The 17,997-nt window shown below is 39.8% G+C and overlaps 1 protein-coding gene across 1 annotated transcript; it reads left to right on the top strand.

Moving 5' to 3' along the window:
• The first annotated feature begins 1,725 nt into the window (after positions 1 to 1,725).
• On the top strand, positions 1,726 to 17,759 carry cusr (Copper-only SOD repeat protein). The gene is made up of 10 exons (XM_022189457.2): positions 1,726 to 1,964; positions 5,776 to 7,858; positions 8,451 to 8,550; positions 10,646 to 10,723; positions 11,681 to 11,785; positions 13,201 to 13,333; positions 13,471 to 13,585; positions 15,255 to 15,379; positions 16,507 to 16,587; positions 16,973 to 17,759. Exons 1-10 carry the CDS (start codon positions 1,925 to 1,927, stop codon positions 17,062 to 17,064), a joined length of 2,952 nt encoding a protein of 983 aa, XP_022045149.2. The 5' UTR covers positions 1,726 to 1,924; the 3' UTR covers positions 17,065 to 17,759.
• The last annotated feature ends 238 nt before the right edge of the window (positions 17,760 to 17,997 follow it).

Below are 17,997 nucleotides of genomic sequence, written 5' to 3'. Positions count from 1 at the left end.
CATAGAGAAGTTTTACATTTGAATAACCTCTCGTGTAAGCAGGTTACGCGACCAGGCTTTCTTTCATAGAAACTGCCAAACTTTCTCCCTGAAACTAAACCAATTACAGTGGTGTATAATGTTAGAATAGTTATGCAAGCTTAAGAGAATTTTTTAATCGAATTGCATCCGTGTTTTAATTTCAGTTGGCATCAGTGGCAACACGTTGCACACTTTGACATCACTGCTGATGCTTCCAGGATTCCACAGTGAAGTCCATTGTTTGAGGTGACTTTCAGTATGATATGAAGAAGTGTTTTTTTTAATTTCAATGACACCCTGCCTGTCATTGTTGACTGTAACAACACCAGAGTCATCAGAATACTTGGCAGAACATCACGTTTCCTTGTGCTTTCAATACTTTCTCACCTTGTGTGACCTTTAAGATACAGATACAAATGGCTGTTGGTCATATATGGTATATGATGCCACCAGAAAAAGCCATATTTTTCGAGTTTTTATGTGTCATTTACTGGAATGCTCGACAGATAATAAAGTCTCAAATGTTTTCAGTGGGAAATGATGACCACAACCAAGCCGTAAAACTGTGGTTCTGAATGCTTCAGTGTTAAATTGACCGTCGCTTGAATGTTAAACTCGTCCTCTTGCAGATCATTTTTTCAAAACGCCAAAGAATTCTGCTTATTCCTGTGCTTTATTGTGCTCTCATGCATTATGTGCAATGCTGCAAAGGAGATCACGTCATGAAGCAAGCTGTTTGCCATGACTGTAGCTTCTCTGCTCTTTTTCCATTCGTCTTATATTTACCTGTCGTGGCCTATTTTCTGCATAAGCTGTGTGTCTGTGCAGCGACAGAGGCAGAGTCACATCACGATTCACGCTGCAATCAGTGATCTAAACAAGCCAAGTGAAGTACCTGAGCCACTTCACAGGCCCTCCAGTATGTGTAAATAGCTACGTGGCCTTCCACAAAATGATGGGCCATCGGGCTGCTATTCTTAGAATGAGTAACTACTTTTAGTCATCTATTTATTTTTGACTCAACTTTGTCACAAGGACAGCTGAGGCATATATTCTGTGACAAAAAAGAGGAAGAGGCAGAAATAAAGGGGGAATAAAAACATACATTGTGGAAATGAAATTATTTTTCAATGAGGCATAGCAACCAGAAGAAAAAACAAGAAGTTGTGAGGTTTCTCTGCAAGCTTGATTCTCAGAATTCATTTATGTCGCCACTGAGGTTAAGTGGTTTAAGCTGACATTCTGCAAAAATCTTCACTATTCATGGTCTTTCTTATGTTTCTCTGACCTGTGTGTTTAATGTCTAAACTTAAAGCTTAGTTGAAGTTGAAGCATTTTGTTAAAATATGTGTAAACACACCAATAATTCTGCAAATATTCATAATTTTCTGTCGTGAGTTTGTCATTTTAAATCTACCATTCATATATTCATTTTAAAAACATGACTGGAATATCAAAACGTTGCTGTCTGAGCCCAACAGACCACACTACAATCAACAAGTGCTTCCTTCTGTCTGTATTTCTTTTCTTAAGCTGTGAGTGGCCACAGCTGGGACAAACCAAATCCACCCATCCAGGCTGCCTAATTTCCTCCCTCCTCCGCCCACACCTCCATACACGAGCCACTGTCACCCTGTTGGCCAATCACAGGCTGACAGAGACAGACAGAGGATGAAAAAACAGAAGTATAAAGGAGGCAGCACACTTTGAAAACCAGTCTCACATGGCATCTTCTGGGAGAGCACACTGAAGACAGGCTCGCCATCATTTTTCAGTCATTGAGCTTCTTTGCTGTGACTGTTTGTGGCTCTTACCTACAACCTCAGTCTGTTTTTATGCGACCACAGTGAGAGTCTAAATACATCTGTCTTGTTTGCTGTGTCTCTTTCGCACATCTGCCAACATGTGCCTTCGAGCAGCTGCCCTGCTGCTTTTTCTGCTAGGTGAGTACGTTTTCAGTTCACTTTTGAAGTCAAGCCACGTGGACATTGTGGATAATGTCTCTATTGAGCAGTCTAATGTTTATGCAAGGGGTTTTTATAGAGAATGGGTAGGTTTTCTTCTGATTTTTTTTTTTTTTTTTTTTTTTTTGCTATTGCTTTTGTGTGTATATAGAGCTGCAGTGGCGTAGTGGTTAACACGTTCGCCTTGGAGCGAGAAGATCCCGACTTTTCCCGGGATCTTTCTGCATGGAGTTTCCATGTTCTCATGCGTGGGTTTTCTCCGGGCACTCCGGCTTCCTCCCACAGTCCAAAAACATGCTGTGGTTAATTGATTAAACTAAATTGCCCATAGGTGTGAATGTGATTGTGTCTGTATATGTAGCCCTGCGATAGACTGGCGACCTGTCCGGGGTGTCCCCTGCCTTCGCCCAAGTAAGCTGGGATAGGCTCCAGCCCCCCCCCCCACGCGAACCTGATGAGGATAAAGCGGTGTATAGAGAATGGATGGATGGATGTTGTGTATATTAGCATCTCGCTTTGCGCACTCTTGTTACTCAGTGGCTCCATGCCAGGAACTTCGATTTCAAAGCAGTTTGTCATCCATTCTAATGTCTAACTGGTTTAAATGTCATGGTATGTGGGAGGTGAACCTGAAGTGAAAGCACACAGAGCAGCTGGAGGCAGATCGAAGTCAAAATAAGTTTATCTACAAATAAAAATTAATACAATACAACTCAGGCCAAACTCACGATGGGGAGGGAGGGCTCTCAGGCACACACCGGCGCTGAAGGCGGGGGTGGCGGGCAGGGGTGACACCGGGTCATCATAGGGGAGTGGGACGGCGAGCGGCCGGGGTGCACGGAGCATCCCCGGGGTCCGCGTCCTCTATCGGAAGGATATTCCTTGGTGGGAAAGGCAGGCTGCTCCTGCGTCTCCTGGATGGCCAGCTAGCACCGTGGTTCATAGAGTGCTGTGCAGAACCGGTCTTTATGGCTGAACAGATGCGATGAGCTGCAGGTTTGATGCCCAGCAGCTGCTCTTCATCCGCGTTGATCACTGGTAGCAGAGAGTTCAGAACAGGCAGGAGCAGATTGCAGATGGGGGCTGTGACATTTAAGATCTGCATGTTCCTTCATCTAACTTCACTTCGGCCATGTGAGTTTAAATGACGAAACTTAATCAAACTGAGTCTCTCGCTCTCTCAATTACACTATATTGTTAAAAAAAAAAAAAAAAAAGCTTGAAACTGAGCTGAAACTAATTGTCTGCACACCCCAGCATTAAACAATACGCAGGATCCTTTTATCATCTGCTTTTATTTTTGCACAATCAATTCCATTGTCTTAAAATATTTCTTAAGGAATGTTTAATGTTGTAAGAAGTTGGCCTCAAAAAAGCCTTGATCCACTGCTAAGCTTTACTCCAGCCTATCACAATTTCTGCACTGATATCAAGCAGTTGTAGTGCAGCAGTGCTAGTTTTAAGACCCTACTCTCCAGAATAGGGATTGATTCATTTTACAACCTTTGGGCTACAGGTCAAACGCCATGAGCTTAACGCTTCTGACGGAGGTAACATGGTCTCACTATAAACAAGATCTAATAACAAACATTATGTCATAATGCCATTTTCTCATGTCATTCAAGTTCAAATGGAAATCAAAAAAGAGCAGTATTTTAGACCAGGACTGTAGTCACATTGTGAAAGCAGCATTTCCACTATTGAGTCTCACTTCAAATGTCGTACTGGTGAAAAGATATAGCAGAAATGAAACTTGGTGCTAGAAATAACATTGAAGAGAACAGAAACTAAAAGGTGTCTACAGCATAATTTTCATTCTGAATGGCAGTAATTGTCATGAACTGAACAATTATCTGTGATTATGTAATGCCATTAATGTGGCATCCAAATGTGATTAAAAAGGATCACTTTCACACCCACTAAATAAATGTTAAATACATAATTAAGTGATGCACACTCTGAAATATAAATACTTATTTTAATTGCCTTATTAGGTTATCTTAGGGGCTGCACAGTGACATAGTGGTTAGCACTTTCGCCTTGCAGCAAGAAGATCCCAGTTCAAATCCTTCTGCATGGAGTTTGCATATTCTCCCTGTGCATGCGTGGGTTTTCTCCGGGTACTCCGGCTTCCTCCCACAGTTAATTGAGTGATGTAATTGGTTACTCTAAATTGCCCGTAGGTGTGAGTGTGATTGTTTGTCTGTATATGTAGCCCTGTGACAGACTGGCGACCTGTCCAGGGTGTCCCCTGTCTTCGCCCGAGTCAGCTTAGATAGGCTCCAGCACCCCTGCGACACTAGTGAGGATAAAGCGGTGTATAGAGGATGGATGAATGGTTAAGTTAGATTATCAGCTGCTTTTAGAGTTTCAGCCACTTAAAACTCCAAATGTTTGACAGCAAACAGAATGATTTAATTTCTTCTGAATACTTTTACTTTTCAAGCTTGTATGACAGTGTGGCAGTTGCCTAAAGTTTAGTTAACAAAACAGAGTAAAAAAGATCAGTGAAATGGTGTTAACTACAGACCCAGAACTTACAAGGCCTGGTTACAGTATGAGAATTTCTGCAATGAATTATAGATAAATATAATTTAGCACATGGTGCATTGAGCACTGATATTTCATTCTCAATGGCTCACATGTGTGCAGATACTGTGTATAATTTGAATTTATTTTAATATTTAAGAGTAGTTTATAATAAACCTGAGGATATAACAGTCACTGCATTGATAAAATGGCAAGGAGGAGTAAACAAAATGTCAAAAGCTGAACTTCATAAATGAAAGGAAACGGAGTATAAAAGGTTGACACAAATGAACAATGCCACCTTATTATATATATATATATGTGTGTATTAAAACAATTATATTAGGAACCGAAAAGGGCTTCTACATGTTGTGGACTTTGCTTTTATGTGTAAGCAGGAACACAAGTTAATCCTATGGAAGTTAAATTCATTCAGCAAATGGTTTCTATATAATGCTGTTCCAGTATAAAATGCGATGTTTATTTAATACAGCTAAAAATGGTGTGGAACAGCAAACAGAATGATTTAATTTCTTCTGAATACTTTTACTTTTCAAGCTTGTATGACAGTGTGGCAGTAGACCCATGCAGATTGTTTTTTACAGTGAAGTGAAGTTTGTGTTCTGCTTAAAGTCATTCAAGTGCCTCACCAGTCACCACTTTAAAAAAAAATATATATACTTTTATGTGTTTGTACTTCATTCAGATGCTTGACCTGGAGAGTTTACCACCAGTAAGCACTTTATATTTAACTCCTGGAGGTGACATTTATCCATGTCTCCCTTAAGTCTTACTGTAATATGTATGTACAGTAAAAGCATCGTTTGGAAATCAGTTGTGGTCCAAACTTCCATTAGCATGATGAGGACACACATGCAGATGTGCTGAACATGGATTTCTGAGTATAGTTTGAGATGAAGAATATTTGTATGAAGTGGAAAGAGAAGCTGCATTATAAAACTTCATATATAAGAAATTGAAGCTTTTTTGATGGCAAACCTCACTGGACACAAATACTTGTAACATGGTCACAAAGATCTTTAATTATTTTTCATTTCATTGTTAACATCAACCATACTGCAATGTATGTGCTGATATAGAGGTAAGATTGCAAAACACAGGAAACTGAAGATTCAGAAAGATGACTCAAGGTTCTAAAAGATCATTTTAGGTCAGGGGTCTGTTTACTCGGATAATAAAGCACTGACATGCGCACCCACTCAGATCATTATAACTGGCTCTTTCTTGTTGTCCTTTACAGATTCCATCTCCTGTGTTCAGTTTCTGGCACCTTTCAACATGGGAGGAGTCACAGGGCAGGTGCAGTTTGACTCAGTAAACCAGACTGCCACCGTCAATGTGTCTGGCGCCGGTTCCTGTGCTTCAGTTAACTTTTCCCTCAGAGTGTTCCCTGTCATGTATGGCCACTTTGCTCAACCCTGTTCTGAAGCAAATATTGGCTCCAGCATTTTCAACTTCACAGCTGACCCCTCCTCAAACTCCACCATCAATGTGTCACGCCTCTTCGAAAACAGAACAAACTTGGATGACTTCTCGCTGTCTTTGCAGACGTGCAATGGCACTACCGTGTGCGCGGTTGTAAGTCAAGGTCAAACGCTCTTGACTCGTCAGGCCAGGTTCACCAGGCCTATCGCGGGTAATATTTATATTCGTGTAAACGGAGAAAACGCCAACCCCAGACTCCTTGCAGACCTAATGATAATCGGTCAGGTCAATGCCTCACAAACTAATATCACTCTCCATGCATCTACAAGTAGTGCTGCAAGCTGTGACGCTCTACTCGGAAGCTTAGATACTTCAGCTTTGACCAATCTGGGAGTTGTAAATGTTGGAACCCCTTTGCAACTTCAGAAATCACGTCTGGACCTCAGAAGCTTCAACACCATGTATAGCTTTCTTCTCCTCCGCATGGGGTCAAGTTACAAGTGTGCTCAGATATACACTGTGAGAGAGAAACAGGTGAGCGCCATCTTGAATATGAGAGGGATCAGGGGATACGTGAGCTTTCGTCAGGCTTCCCCATTTGATGTGACGGAGTTGAGAGTGAACCTAACCAACCTACAGAGCAGAGTTGGCCCCTACCATGTCCACAAATTCCCTGTCCCTTTAGTCGGAACAAATTCATCAAGCCTATGTTCAAACGACAACGTGGGTGGGCACTGGAATCCATTTGGTCTCAACACAAGTGACCCAACATATCCAGCAGGACCTGGGTCAACACATGACAGATACGAGGTGGGGGACCTCAGTGCCAAGCATATGTCCTTAGCAGGTCTAAATGCATCTGAAATGGTGTTCACAGACTTCAGCCTCCCTCTGTTTGGACAGAACAGCATCGTTGGTCGCTCAGTTGTGATTCACCTAACCGATGGTGCCAGGTATGTTTGCGCCAGCATTGGCTATCCCGGTGAAGTGACAGTCGGCAGAGCCATATTTCGGAGCCCTGTGGTTGGTCAGATATGGTTCACTCAGCTGGTGAGCAACCCTCTGTCTGATGTATCCATCTTTATGAATCTCGCCTATGGAAACCCCACAATGACGCCAACCAGAAACCACAATTGGCATGTTCACGTCTATCCCATTAGCTCAGAGAGAGATGATGATGAAAACCGCTGCAGCTCAACAGGAGGTCACTGGAACCCCTTTAACGTCAGCACAGAAGACGACAGCTATGCCCTCCACTGTGGCCCATCTGCTCCCTTGTCCTGTGAAGTGGGAGACCTCACCGGCAAACACAGACCCATTGATCTTGGCAACAACACAAGAGGAGTGGAAGCAAAATACTTCTTCACTGATGTCTCTTCTTGGGTCCCTGAGTCAGGCATCATTGGTCGTTCTGTGGTCATCCATCAGGCAAATAGAGGAGGGCCAAGGATTGCTTGTGCCAATGTTACAATGGTGCGAGTCCCCAAAGCTAGATTGGGCAGCTGGCTTGGCCCAGAAATGTCCGACGGCCAGATTTACTTCTCTCAGGCCGTCCCACAAGGCCCCACGACCATAAACGTATCCCTGACGAACCTGCGTTCCATAGCTGGAGGCTACCATGTTCACATATTGCCCCTCAGACCTGGCAGTGTAGAGCCCTGCTCAGATGCAAACATCCAGGGCCACTACAACCCACTGAGATGGAACATATCAAACTCCCCTGCACCTGGAAACGGCACTGTGGACCAATATGAGATTGGAGACATTAGTGGGAAGTTTAGGTTGCTGACTAACCAGAACAACTTTGAGGCTAATTACATGGACCCTACCATGCCACTGACTGGACAGTACAGCATAATGGGAAGGTCAATAGTCGTTCACTACGCTAACGGATCAAGGTGAGAACCTGTCAGAATTAATGCTCATGTTTTGTTTTTTTTTGTCCTCGAGAAATGGAGACAAACGCAACACAAGGTGGAAGTGAAAGAACAATGGCAATCAGTTTTAACATGAAGGGTAACAACCACAGCTTCCCTTTTTTGAGGGGGAAAAAAAAGGTTTGCATTGCAACTACTCTGCTGCAACCACTGACACTTTCCCTACAACATAAATTCTTGATATTTGTTGTTAAGAGGAGGTATTTATCAGCCTGTATGTACATTATATAATATACAGAAACGGTACAAAATAACTGAGTGTTTGAGGTCACTGATGCCTCCAGAAATTTAAGCTTCACCACTATCAGGCCTCTGGCACCAAAACAAACTCTGGCAGTCTTTGTGGAGCAGGCGTGGGACATCACTGAGCTGTAATTCCCTTGTGCAGTGTTGCAATACATGGATGATCTTCCTCATTCATGTAGAATGACAACAAAAATATCATGAAGGACAAAATGCTCAAGGTACAATCTGTAGGATTTTTGTGTGTTGCTCAGCTTGATTGTGTTTTGAGTCATTCTCAACATTTTCATTGTGTGTATCTTTTCTGCAGAATGAGGTGTGCAAACATCACAGCTGAAAGAAATGCAGACGGACAATTCATTATGGCCAGGGCTGTTTTCAACGGCACAGTGAATGGAACAGTCACACTGGTAAGAATCAAAGCGTTTGTCTTTCATCTCTTAAAAATGGCAAATTATTGAACAATTACATAGTTGAAATTAAAATGTATGATACATTAGCATTTTGCCTTATGTCTCCATCTTGTCCGTCATGCACGGTGTCCAATTCATGTTTTCCTGTGATTAAGGTTTACTTAAACACTAATGTTTACATTGTAAGAAAATTTTCAGTAAAAGTCTAATAAGACAAAGGATTTTAGTGTTGCTACCGACTGTGATTTCTTCAGTGAATTACTCCATGATTGATTAGTTCTCAACAGCAGAAAATTAGCTTTACAGTTTATTTCTGTACAAGACTTTATATTGGCTTGAGCAGATGATGGCAAACACAACATGGAGTGTACCTCAAGTTGCCTATAGAGAGCTTTTTTTAAAAAAAACGATTTATTTTTAAAATTTTCTTCTTAAAATGCATAATAGTAGTGTGAATTGCAAACATACCATGAAAAACAATATCTTAATATTTACAATTCGGCTTAACATTTAAAAATCCATATAACACTAAAAAAAAAACCTAAAACCATGACACATAAAAGAGAAGACTACTTATTTAAAGGCACCAGTGTGTGGTCATTTGTAGTCTATGAAACATATTTTTGAAATGTAATATAAACAAAATGTAAAAACAGTCTACTCTTTGCTACCTAAACGGATGTTTTTGAGCTGTAATGCAAAAACATTTTATCTGTTTTGCATTTGCTGTTCTTGATTATTTCTGTTTATGGCTCAGAGTCTCAGCAGATCTTACAATTTTTAGCTGTAGTTTGTGGAGGGGAAACAGGCCTACCACTAGAATTTGGCTGTAGTTTCAGTGATTTATTTAAATGCACACTTTCAGTTTTAACAAACATAGAACAATTTTAAAGCATCTGACAAAGTGTAAAAGAACATTTTTGTATGATACAGCTTGGTTTTTGCAGCAACAAGAAGTGTCGATTTATTAGGCAAATATCTGTTAAGAGCAGTTCAGAGTATTGCACTCCTGGAAAATGTTTTACTTGTAACAATGAGCATCCTTGTTGTGGTTATTGTCGCTCTTTCTAGCCTCAAGCAAGAATGAGGAGTGTACTGTAGCGATCTGGTATGCTCACACCATGACTTTTTTATTTTTTTATTTTCCCCAAACTTGAAGTGTTACCACTTGAGGAAATATCTCCAGAGTCAAAAGTTCTCTCTCAAACTTCCTCTTTAACATATGCAGGAGTACTTCCTGAGACCTTTTAGAATTTATTGTCAAATCTTGTGGAGTTCCCCTTGAAGAAAGACAACAGTCTTATGCCTCCTCTCATAAACTACATCTTTGAAATGGCATTTATCGGTTTGTAGGTCACACCAGCAATTAGAGAAACTTCACTCAACTACCCAATTTTTATCCATTTCTTTTTACAACTTAACTAATGCACTGCAAAAGATATTGATATCCGTTTAACTGACAGACGTGGATGGAATGAAAGCATGTCCTCACTCCAAGGAGGCCTGCAGGTGTTTTATAGATGGCCATATAATCCTTTCAAGTTCAACTCACCCAGCCCATGACTTATTAGGAGCCAAGCTGCCACAAAAACATGACCGAATTTCTCCAGCTCTGAACAGACAGTGAATTCATTATGCCCTGCAACCAGGAGCAATGGGAAGAAGGGGCTGGATCCTTAGCTTAGCATCAATCTGCTGGACGAAGGAACATGCAGGCTCCCTGAACTAGGAAGCTCACCGAGGGAACAGCTGTCTCTGTCAGCTGCTGTCCCGAGGCCCCATACTGAGTCTTGCACTACATCCATAGAAAGGAGCTTGTAATATCTCTAAAGGGCCTATATTGCAGAGGGAAAGATGTTGGTGTGGAAATGTCGTCATTCAACAGAATCTACTAGTTTTGCTCAGGCAACTTAAGAGGGTCAAAGTACAAGAATGTCCATCAGTGGATATTGTCTGCATGTAGAATCTACAAATCTCCCCCAGTGTCAATTTAACTGGTTCTGTTTTAAACTGGCACAGCACACATTAAGTTCAGTGTTTTTTTTTTTTTAATTGTCTGCTGATAATGGACACTTTGTTTTCTCTTACTCAGTACCAACAGACGTATCCTGATGGAAGCAGCACTGATACTACAGTGGAGGTGGACCTTCGATTATCTGCACGTAACAATGCAAGTACAACTTCATGTACTCTACACACACGTGTGTGTGTGTGTGCGCAGTCAATCTAGTATCTAACTGTGCAGAAATCAAAGGTGCGGTTCAGCCCCTTTTCAATACATTTGGATTTCCTTCATGAGCGAGTTATAGTTCTATAGCCTTAACCCTTTGGTGTGTTTATAATTTATCAAAGAAATGTCTTAAGCTCTGGGATAATGTCTCATCCTGTCTGAGGAGGTTTTGAATGTCAGCTCCTGGTAGCCTTCACCTGTTTTCAGTCGCAGAGCTAACTTTTGGGATCATCAGCATGTTAGATGCAATATAAAGCTATGTGAAGGTTTTCCATTAACAGGACAAGCCTTCCTCATCCTTACAATTGGCACCTGCTTTCTTCATCAACTTGTGTTGTGAAGCATTTATGTTGGATATTTTAACAAAAGTCAGCTATAAGCTCTCAACATCTACAAAACTAAGTGCCTCTCCACATGGCACCAGAAGTCTTAAAATCTTTAAGCTTCTGCAGAAAAACGTGTCAAGAAAACATGCAGTCGCGTGTGCATTGCCAGAAGGATTACACATGAAAAATCAGGAAATAAAAGTGCACTCAGATCTAGTATCACCTAGACATCTTGAAATGCTATGAGAGATAGGATACACTTTGTGTCCACAATCTTAAAACGTTGCGAGGCATAGGTTTGGGTTTTTTTTGTTTTTGTGCTGCGATTAAAAGAATGTCCTGTCTTGCATAAGTTTTTCTTGCTTGCTGTTTTCTTGATTCAGAGCAAAATGTGTTTGACTGACCTCCTGCAATTTGAGAAGTGCAAACAGATTTAAGCAGCCCTGTTTTTGTAAATGTCTAAAATGTGTGTTGTGTATGTGTTTCTCTTTATATTTCTTTGTGTGTTATGCATATGAAGATGCATTAAAAACAATTTTTGCTTACGTTTGCATTTTATCGCTTCCTGCAGGTAACTGAGGCCTCCTTGTTCATCACAAACAACCGTACAGGGAGCAACACCCGCCAGTGTAACAGTGTGGGACGCACATTCAATCCTTTCAACATCACTTTAATGGTGAGATTCATATCTTCTTTACTTTATCTTTATTTTGAATACTTTCCGATTCAAACTGTGGGTGCTGAGTAGAGAAATATAAAGAACAGGAAAGGAAGACAAATGGTAATCTAGTGGTAAGACCTTTAGTGAATTGAAGGAAGTTATCATTTCCCAAAGATGTGAACTGGGGTCACCGACTATTGCAATAAGAGGACAGTTCTTTGTTGTAATCTTAAATATTTAGACATCATTTCAAAGTAGTTCTTCCAAAAAATAACCTTTTTTTTTTTAAATTAAAAAAATCCTTAAGTGACAATTCAGATTGCAGAATTTGGATATCAGCAGCTTGGAAGTAAAGGGACAGATTGAAAAGAGGCAACCATTATGCCAGAACTAAATGTATCACAATAGGCGGGATGCTGACAGTCCAAATTCTTCACTTTATACTTTGGTGTGCTGCTTCAATTAGCCACTGATGCTGGTCTGATGTGGAAACTTTAAGCTTACACTCCACATGTACTGAAAACTGGGAGAGTTCATAATGAAGTGTTTGCAGAGAATCTAAATATCAAGTACTGCATATTTTTCTAATCTTCAGAGATTATTTGCATATCTGAAGCTATGGAACTTGAAATGCAATTTGTGCTTGTTGTTCTGATGAACCGAAATTATTTGTAGGGAGCTAAAACGCTCAAAGCAATTCCTTATCTGTACGAAGATGACATCTGGGTTACATGCCTGACTTTGAATAAGAATGCCTTCAACAAACTAGAACAGTCACATTCATGCTAGATCAGATAAACTTCAACCCAACTGTGACCCTGAGGATAAAGCGGGGATAGAAAATGGATTAAATTGCATAATCCCAACATATGATAAATATATGACCACTGCAGAAATATGTTGTATAGGACAATGATGGAATATAAAGAGGATAATCCTGTGCTTGACAATAAGTAATAGCTTCATTAGATTCTTTGTTTCATAATCATGTATGATTGTGTCGTGTATGCACTAATGAAAGACAAGATAAAGGCAAGCTGAGTACAGACTTAAAACTCAGAATTTTACTGCTTTTAATCTAAGTACTGAGTTTAGTTTGGAGACCTCTGCAACATGGACTCTGGAACTGATTTAGGCCTTTGTCAAATTTTGCTTAATCAGTAATGTCCTAAAATGTTACACAAATGAACAATTAAGTGTTCATATTTGAAATGCTCTCTAGAGTCCTTTACTATGGATTTACAAAACATTTTGAAGCATTGTAGAATAGGAAGTATTTTCCTTTTTTTTTTTTTTTTTTTTTTTTCTTTGGAATCATAGAAACACAATTCTTAAACGTCAGAGACCGAAACTGGCCACATTTCTGATGCCAAAATTGTTCGTCTGTGGTAAATGTGTAATCCACTTCTTTCTTTCTCTTCCTCCTTCAGAGCTCCAGCTGCTCGGCAAACAGTCCGCTGAGCTGTGGGGTGGGGGAGATATCTCTAAGACATGGCAATGTCAGTCTGACTGAGAGACAGGTCTACACTGACAGCAACATTCAGCTCTCTGGAGACTACACGGGTAAAATGAGGGAGCACATATGTGTGCACTGAGCAATGGATAAAAATAAAAGACAAATTAAGGACCTCCAAAGAAACGAGCTGAATGTAATAATGTGAACAGATGTATATTATATTGACGTGTGTTTGTGTGTTCAGCGGTCTTCAGATCTCTGCTGCTGAAGAACGGAGACAGCATTATCGGTTGTGCTGATATCCTCCCAGAATCCCCATCAGCAGACCAGACCTTTCCCCGTATGGCTAACTTCACCCGGTGAGTGCAATCAAAATATTTAGCAGAATTAATACTCTGTTCACCAGAATTTGGTCATAAATCTTGTCAGGCTTTCATTGTTTGGAGGAGGCCTTTTCAGAAGTTCTATGGAAATCTTATTCTTGTAAATGCAGCATCATGGGACTTTATGACAACAGTCGCAGTGGATGTTTTGGCACGGTTTAGCAGGAAATAGATGACTGGTGTATCAATGATGTCTGCATTCCACTCAGGGGAGGTCCCGCTGCTGTGCATGCCATTTAGCTGAAATTATTTCCTAGACTTTAGATGATAACAAAGCCATCATGAATGTTATTAACTTATGTGAGTTTCCTGCTGTGAAAAAGGTCACCTTGGATGTGTGTAGGAGTTTAAACAGTCGCTTACAGATGAGTGCAGTAGCCTTCCAGGTAGCTGGTGGAATGACTGACTCTTGCTGAACATTGGGGCGCTCCAAAGTGTTGTGGGCTTTGAGTTGCAGTGGACAGGGCTTGGTCTAACTTTAGGTCAGAGTTGGTTCCTGAAATGACTTGAGTTAGACCAATTAACGCTTGCCATTCACTACAAATGTAGCATTAACCATTCCTGGATGATTTTATGATCACTCCATCATTTCATTCAAATGTTCTTTGTTAAAACATGCCACATGGATTCATGTCTTGAAGCCTAATTATTGCCTAACTTTGTTAAAGACAATGATGCACAATGTACCAAATGGCATTCTAATTAAGATTAAAATATGAGCCATAAAACTATTAAGCTCTGACTCTAATTTAGTTGCTTGGCTCTTTATAAGTCAGGAATGTTGTGATGTGGGCGCTGTGGTAGAGTCAAAGGAACTCATGCACATCTATCTCATGACACAGGTGATTGATGAGCATGCCCATTAGACTCCCTCACCTGGTCTAACTTGCAGTAATTCTGTTTAAAACTGTTGTGTAAAGAGTCTCTTTATTTCCTTTTCTGTTTTCATCATCTACAGTAAATGAGAAGTTGGGAGAGAAAAAATCATACATAGTTTTAGACTTGAAACTTTGGTCATCGCTGTCATGCTAATCTTTACAAAATATCCACATCATTGAGGAAATGGAGCAAACCATGAGCACAAATGGAAAGTACATTAAAGGAAGTGCAGTTTAGAAGGAAGTCTTCTTCTTTGTAGCTATATTTAAATTGTCTTTGTGCAGTCATCAGTGGAATGCAGTTCCATTGTGTTACTGACAGCCTGAAGTCAGTAAGAGGCGTCTCTTTCTAATAATGAAAGAAGATAAAACTGATGGTTTGCATTAATTTATCTCTGGACAATGCAATACATGGATCGGTTTTCTGTGCGACTGAAATCCAGCCTATTTGTTAGCATAAGTTAAACTTTATTCATTGTCTGTAAAGCATTTTGTAACTGTTCTCATTAACTCATTGGGACCATTGTGTAATGGTGACAAACAGTAATTCATGACACATGTGCTATTAATTAATGTTAGAAGTCCTCTTGACTCGTGCATTGGTAATGTGTTATTCAAACATGTGTTTTGTACCTTTCATGAAGAAATATAATCAAAATCTTTGTCGTTCACCAAGATTATTTCTGACAATATCAGGTTTCAAATTCTCTCTATAATTATACCCATTTTGTGACTACAAAATCATTGTTTTATCTCTTTATGTCCAGCTCTGACTTCCGCAGGAGGGTTGCAGATGTCCTGCAGGTGGAAATAGCCAGAGTCACCATCTTGCCTGGTTCCCCGCAGCTTGTGGAAGGAAGAACCTGCCAAACAGTCAACTTCATGGTGTCAGGTAAAGCAACAAAAAAAATAATGGCTCCACTGTCAACACCGCATTGTCTACATGGCATTACAAACAAACACAAAAAGAAATATGAGAAAATGATCTGAGGCAGCAAGAAAGTTCCTCATACGCTTCCTCTTTCTCTGCTCTATTGAAGGTATATATCACATTACACCATATGATCAAAACAAGATAAAAATGGAATACAGATCTAGTGGTTGAAATTCTTAGCCCAGACATTGTCAGTGTGGTGTTGTTATGGTCATAATGCACTGATGAACAGATCTGATCTCCCACACCCTTGCTATAATTGGGTTAAAGACGGCTGAATTTACTTTGAAGGGTGTTCTGATTCATCTCGCCAAACCCTCATTGGAGTTTCTGTTTAAGGTTCTGGTAAAAAAAAAAAAAAAAAAAAACATTAAAGCAGATTTAGCAAGACTCACAGGATTATGCATGCATTATTGAAAAGACTAACAGGTTCTGTATTCACCAGTATATAAAGAGATTCATGCGTCATTATCTGAATTTATCACACTCTGTTGCATCATAGAAAGTCGACAAACCCTTCAGCTTCCTCTACGATCCACCTGGGCAAGCAGCGCATTCGGGCATCAGGACAATGAACAATTATGGGCATTGAAAATCTTTAGAAAACCTAAAAAATTGCCGGGTAACCTAATGCCGGAGCTGAGTGTCTGTGTGTCTCATATTCTGACCCTCTGAGGGAAACAGAGGAGTATTTGTGGAAAAGTTTCACACACTATAGCACAGGACGGGCATTTATGCCACCAGAAACTTCACACAAGGTGAAGAGTTCATTGCTGCAATAAATCCTTAGAAAGCCCTCTTCACTGTGATTGTTATATAATACAGCTGAGAGATGTATACAGTCATTTACAGACGGCATGAATGTAGAAATGTATGTAAATTCACCAGCAAATTAAAATGTCTTGACATGCATTCATAGTCGGACTGAAACCAACATTCCGTAAAAGCATTGGATCTAATTGTCATCCAGTTACTTCTGACTTAATAAGAAAAACAAAGCAATAATAGGCCGTGATCTTGCTCTAGTAATTAAGTAGAACAAATCAGCTAATTGTACCATCTTTAAATTTTGTCGTATCTTGTAGGAAACGTCAGCACAGAACTGTTGGCGTCAGTCAAAACCAGCGAGCTGATGGGAGTCTTCAGAGAGTCTGATTCATGTACAAGTAAGTGTCCTCAATACTATAGCTGTAAGATTTAACTGGACTTAAAATTGATAATGGGAGCGCTAAATTGTTAATGCATTTAAGAATTTTTTTTGATATTTGATGGTTTGACATATGAAGGGAAATGGGATTATCTCATTGAATACATTTTAATTTATATATATTTTTTATGGAAATATGGTGCACTATAGGTAACCAGCCTTGGAGTATGTAGTTTAGCACTTGTAAAAAAATAAATAAATAAACACATGGAGGACATGAACTGTAGAAAATATAAAAGCAATAACATTCAAAACTGTCCTTTGAATCATCAACTATAAAATAAGATACTTAATGTATGGAGAACATATAATGAAGTAAACTATTTCTGCTTTGACGCTTGCAGGAAATGCAGGTCTGCCTCTGGTGCCAGGAAGTTTTCTTCTCAGCTTGATGTTTGCTGCCGCCTGCCTGCTGCCATCTACAACTTATTTATAGCCTTTGTCACTGGGCATGCGTGAATCGACATACTGTAAATATGTCAATGGCACAATACCCATCAAACAAATAATTGTCTCTTTATACAACTTCAGTCAATGAAGCACTTTCCATGTCCCGTAAAGGTAACACATGCTGTTAACTGTTCAGTGAAGATTTTATCAAAAACGCTTATTCAACAGATTTTGCTCAGTTTTATTCATTTGAGCTGTTAAATGAGATGGTTCAGTTAATGCTGTGTGTTTTCAGACTTCCATACATTATCCATATATCCATGTGAAATCTTTTGTAAGTATCTGGGGAATTTGTTGATAAAACACAATGTTTCTGTCTTTTGTCAATATTCTGTTTGGTTTTGGTCCTTGCTTTTAATCCATGAACATATCACCACTTAACTGTATGTAGACAGTCTGTGGCAGGATAATAATGCTGTCCTGCACTGTAAGAAAATATGATAATCCCTCTTACAAGTCACCTCCTCTCAGTAAGGCTTTGTAAGTTCTACAGATCAGGTTTAAGCCCTGAGGGTGAAGACATTATGAGCTATCATGTTACCCAAAAATCTCTAAATGGTTTTCTTCCAGGGTACTTGTTTCGTCTCTTTAGGTCTTCAGTGATTGCTTTTTTAAATGTTTTTTCAGGTGTGGAAAAAGGGTTGCAGAACATGTAAATAAAATTCTATTTAAGAGCGTGAAGTCACTCTGTGGTCATTGAGTAATATCAAAACAATCATCTCTGTGTATCAAAATGACATATTTATAGGTTTGTTGTTTCTTCCTCTAGAATGTGTCACTCTATGAAGTACCCGCGTCTCTCAAGTTAAATACTGGAGTATTTCTGTATTCATGTGTGTTGAAGTTGATTCTGAAATGATACAGAAATGTACACATTGCAAGTTAACAGAATTACTTAAAGTTTTTTTTGGTATAAGTT

The sequence above is a fragment of the Acanthochromis polyacanthus genome, chromosome 3 (genome assembly GCF_021347895.1).
Source record: "Acanthochromis polyacanthus isolate Apoly-LR-REF ecotype Palm Island chromosome 3, KAUST_Apoly_ChrSc, whole genome shotgun sequence".
In the NCBI taxonomy this organism is placed as follows: Eukaryota; Metazoa; Chordata; class Actinopteri; family Pomacentridae; genus Acanthochromis; species Acanthochromis polyacanthus.
The sequence above is the reverse complement of the archived record's forward strand: the minus strand, read 5'-3'. Positions and strand labels throughout refer to the sequence as shown.

Bases quoted from the DNA above. Each gene is read 5' to 3' on its own strand.
- cusr (XM_022189457.2), top strand. From the start codon at position 1,925: ATGTGCCTTCGAGCAGCTGCCCTGCTGCTTTTTCTGCTAG. The intron at 7,859-8,450 runs GTGAGAACCTGT...TCTTTTCTGCAG, and splicing joins CACTACGCTAACGGATCAAG to AATGAGGTGTGCAAACATCA. The intron at 15,380-16,506 runs GTAAAGCAACAA...CGTATCTTGTAG, and splicing joins AGTCAACTTCATGGTGTCAG to GAAACGTCAGCACAGAACTG.